General features: G+C 66.3%; 2 protein-coding genes across 2 annotated transcripts; one reads left to right on the top strand and one right to left on the bottom strand.

The window, feature by feature from the left end:
* Nucleotides 1-27: 27 nt before the first annotated feature.
* EMIHUDRAFT_252170 (hypothetical protein) lies at nt 28-1,230 on the bottom strand (the record flags this gene model as incomplete). The annotated part of the gene is made up of 3 exons (XM_005789576.1): nt 28-134; nt 257-294; nt 452-1,230. Coding segments are annotated over 3 exons (924 nt in total), but the record flags the coding sequence as incomplete, so codon positions are not given.
* A 1,676-nt stretch (nt 1,231-2,906) lies between these two features.
* Nucleotides 2,907-4,270, top strand: EMIHUDRAFT_373189 (hypothetical protein). Its single transcript, XM_005789575.1, has 4 exons — nt 2,907-3,239; nt 3,316-3,416; nt 3,493-3,537; nt 3,660-4,270. The coding sequence occupies exons 1-4, from the start codon at nt 3,045-3,047 to the stop codon at nt 4,093-4,095; spliced, it is 777 nt and encodes a 258-aa protein (XP_005789632.1). The 5' UTR covers nt 2,907-3,044; the 3' UTR covers nt 4,096-4,270.
* Nucleotides 4,271-4,436: the final 166 nt, after the last annotated feature.

Below are 4,436 nucleotides of genomic sequence, written 5' to 3'. Positions count from 1 at the left end.
GTACTCTCGGGTCCTCTCGCCGCGCACGCCAGCCTCGTCCATCGACTCGATTCGGTGCATCAGCCGGATCATCTGCTGCCGCCGCTCCCGCCGCTCGTCGACGGCGGCGCGGAAGTCGGCGAGCGCGTCCGCGTCTTGGGGCGGGTGGAGGTCGGGGTTCTCGCCCCGCGCCAGCAGCGCCGCGCGGTGCCGATCGCGGTACTCTCGCCGCGCCTCCTCGCGCACGCGCCGCACCTCCTCCCGCCGCCGCATGTACTCTGCTCGCTGCTCCGCCCGCCTGCGCGCCGCCTCCGCCTGCGCGCGCGCAACCTCGGCCGCGTGCCTGCGGCCAGGGTTGGGGCCAGGGTTTGGGCTTGGGCCGAGGCTAGGGCCGAGGTTGGGGCCGGGGTTGGGGCCGAGGTTAGGGCCGAGGCTAGGGCCCGCTTGAGCGCGCGGTGTCGCGCCCGCGCACCTCGCGCGCCGCTCGGCGGCGGTCACCTCGTCCTCGGTGGCGTGCAGCTCCGCCCAGTGCGCCTCTCCCGCGGCCGTGGCGGTCGGCACCCAGCGGGGCCACATCTCGATGGACGGCGCAAACCAGCCGCACTGCGGGCACGCGTTGTTGACCGGCGCGGAGGAGCCGGGCCGCCGCTCGCCGTGGTGGGCGAGGAGGTCGTTGCACGCCTCGAGCTCGACGGGCCCGTACGAGCACCGGCCGCACATCCGCCCGTTCGGCACGAGGAGCGCCAGCTCGGACCCCTCGGCCAGCACCTTCTCCACCTTGCGCGCGATCGGCAGCAGCGTCTTGCCCTCCAGGTACGCGCTGAAGGCGCCCTCGCTCGCGTGCTGCGCAATGTCGCGGTCCGAGAAGGCCTCGGCGCTGCACCCGTACCCGCGGAGCGGGCAGCAGCACGCGCCGGCGAGCGCGTCGAGAGCGGCGGCGTCCCCCGAGACGCTGGCCGTGTCCGCCTTTGCGGCAATGTACGAGACGCCCTGAAGCTCTACCGCCTTGGTCGACACGTACGCGCTCAGGCAGGACGCGTGCATGGCGTGGCCCTCCGCGCAGGCGAGCACCGGCAGCCGGCCATCCTCGTCCTTCTCCTCGAGGCAGATCACGCACAGGAGCGCGGCCTCCTCGCGCGAGCGCTTGGAGCCCACGCCCTCCGCCCCTCCGCTGCACACGGCCTCCGCCCCTCCGCCGCACACGGCCTCCGCCCCTCCGCCGCACACGGCCTCGGCCTCCACAGACGCCATGCGAGATGGACTGTGGCTATGCCAGGTCCGGCGGAAGCCCAACGTAAGGCTGTGAAGACTGTGAAAGCAGGTCTTTACGTGAAAGCAGGTCGGATGTCGTAACACGATGGCCGAACGGCACGATGGCCTGCGAATGCTCATTCACAGCGATGCCCGAGGGGAATTCGCGTGGAAATTCGATCCGCCGCGACTCTGGGAGGGGTCCTTTATCGGGAAGGAGGTAGGTTTACTCAACACGCCCCCACGACGCAGCACGAGGTTGCTGTTGTATATCCGATACCGCCGTGTTTCGAGGTAGGGCAGGCGTTCCGGGACGCGAGTTCCCCCGGGTTACCTTGGGCACTATTTTCGATCTTTTTCGTAGCCGTTTGCCGCTTGCTTGTTCTTGACGTCGTTGACCCAGTTGGCACGCTCAGGGGAGTTGACCCAGTTGGTACGCGTCTTGCGCGCCTACTTTTTAATAGTATCGGCATCACCCGCCACAAACCGCCGCCATGAAGATCTGGGTGGGCGGTAAGCCGTCATTGCCCGGCGCTGCTTGCAGCGCTCTGGGTGGTAGTGGCGGCGCTCCAAGAGTGGTGCTCTTGGGAAGAGGTTCCTCCTTTCCGCTCCCCCCCGCAAGGCGCGAGACACACAGATCTACTGATGACACCGCCGACCACCGCTTCCTTTTAAACGACGGGTACCAAATCGAGGGGTCCCGTACCACGCGGAATCGACCCTATCCAGTGTGCTCAAGTGCTCAATAATAGAGGAGCGAAAATCAGATTGTTTCTTGCTAAGGCGCCTAAGTGACGGTTGGCATCAACCGATCTGCTGCGTGTGGTGGAGTTGGTGCCCACCGCTTCCTTAAGAAAGAAATAGCAAACCCTGTCAGCAGTTCACCCTCGGGTATGTTCGTAAGAGCTAAGTATATCTGAAAATCGTGGCGCCTGCATCTCATCGAGCTCCGACCGCCGCTCCGAGCTGTCATCACCAATCGTGAGCACAACCTAGGCTTGGATGCTGAGCCACCTGAGCCACAGAGGGTGCCGCGCGGCGACGTGGCAAGCGCGCATCGTGCGATTCAGCCCCGCCGTCAGCAAGCCGGTCGCGATCAAGCCAGATTCGCTCGCGCAGTCCCGCCGCCGATCCACCACGTCCACGTCCTCGCAAGAACAAAAAAACGCTGGCTTCATCCTTGACCTCGGAACTAAGGAGCTCATTCCCGAGTGGAAAAAGATGATTGCGCCGTCGACATTCGTGACCGACGTGACGGCGGGCGTAACAGTCGGCTGCGTCGCGGTGCCGCTGTCGCTGGCCATTGCGGTTGCAAGCGGTGTTCCGCCCGAGGTGGGGCTTGTTAGCGCAGCGGTGGCGGGCGTCGCCGGCGGGCTGATGGGAGGCACGACGCTCGCCATCACGGGCCCGGCCGCGGCGATCAGCCTGCTGGTCTGCGAGGCGGTGCAGACACACGGTCTCGGCACGCTCCCCTTCATCACCCTCGCGTGCGGCGGGCTGCAGCTGGCGATGGGCGTTGTTCGCGGAGGCGGCATCACCAAATACGTGCCGGAGAGCGTCATCGCGGGCTTCACGACCGGCATTGGCGTCATGATTCTGGCCGGCCAGCTGCCAAAGGCACTCGACCATCGCCCTCCAATCACGTCGAGAGGAGGTGCTCCCTGGGTGATATTGACCCAGCCTGTTGTCTCTAGGCGCTCGACCTGACACTGCCCGCCGGCCTCAACACCGTCGAGGTGGTGCAGGCCGTGGGCGCCAACATCTTCAAAATCAACCCCGCCGCCTTCGCGCTCACGATCGGCGTGATCGGCACGATGCACGTCATTCCCAAGATCCACCCGAAGATACCGTCGGCCCTCGTCGCAGTCGGCGGAGCCACGGCCACAACGAAGCTGCTCGGGCTCAGCGCGACCTCCATCGGCGCGCTGCCGAGTGGGCTCTCCGCCTTCACGCTCAGCATGCCGACCCTCCCGCCCGTCGAGTCGCTGCCTGCGCTCGGCGGCACCCTCCTCCTCCACTGACGCCAAGACGAGCCTCGTCGAGCGCTCTCCCCGAACCTCTCCCCACCTTGTCATAGGCACCATCCTGCTCATCTACGCCATGACGAGTGCGGAGACGCTCCTCTCGTGCACGGCCCTTGACCGGCTGCGGCCGACCTCATACAAGCACAACCCCGACCAGGAGCTCTTCGGGAGGGGATCGCAAACATGACTCTCGGTTGTATCTCGGCTGTATCTCGGCTGTATCTCGGCTATAGGAGCTCATCGGGCAGGGCGTCGCCAACATCACGTCGGCTGCTTTCATGGGCAGCCCGTTTAGACGGACTTCCAGCCGTTTCACTGTATTCGCAACCCTTCTATCCACGCGAGGGCGCAGGTAGGTGTAGGGTGGGGTCCGTTCTCGTGACTCTGGTGTATCCACAACGTAGGCATGCCCGTCACCGCCGTCATCGCGCGCTCGAGCCTCAACATCAAGCTCAAGGCGAACTCCCGCCTCCCCGCCCTCGTCCAGTCGGCTTTCGTCTTTGGCTCTCTCGCGCTTTACTCGGACGTCATCTCGGCGGTCCCCCTGTCCGCTCTCGCGGGCGTGCTCATCTCGTCGGGTGCCGGGATGCTGCAGCCCGCTGAGCTCAAGAGCTGCCTCGCCGACGACAAGTACAACATCGGGCCGTACCTCGTCACCACGGGCGGCATGCTCACGATGGGCATGGCGGAGGGCATCGTCCTCGGCTGCGCCTCGTCGGCCGCCAAGCACCTCGTGCAGCAGCACCTCCTCGCCGCCGGCGGCGGCGGCTGGGTGGTCCACGCTGATGAGGCCCCCCCCAAGGCGCCAGTCCCCTCGCCCGGCACGCGAAAGGAGGCCTGACTTGCCAGGGCGGCAGGTCAGCGCACGCTACGTACGTGTACGTGTGGTGTCACCGGCGCCGATTCCGGTGAACGCCCTGCGGTCTGAGGCCGCGCAGCCGGGATGCTCTCTCGTCGGGCTCGGGCGGTGGTGCCTTCTTTATAGGCGCCCTTGACCCAACATTGAAGGTACATATAAAGGTAGGGGAAGGGAGCGGGGGGGGCGCCCAGCATCACAGGCGAAGACGCTCAAGCAAGCAGTGTATCGACTCAGCAACAGATAGGCAGCGCTGACAGCCGCGTCACGGTCTCGCCGCCATGGGGGATGGGGGGTGCAGGGCAGGGGGGGGGGGGGGGGGGCAG

The sequence above is a fragment of the Emiliania huxleyi genome (assembly GCF_000372725.1).
Source record: "Emiliania huxleyi CCMP1516 chromosome Unknown EMIHUscaffold_1267, whole genome shotgun sequence".
Classification (NCBI taxonomy): Eukaryota; Haptophyta; order Isochrysidales; family Noelaerhabdaceae; genus Emiliania; species Emiliania huxleyi.
This window is presented reverse-complemented; position numbering and strand designations above follow the sequence as displayed.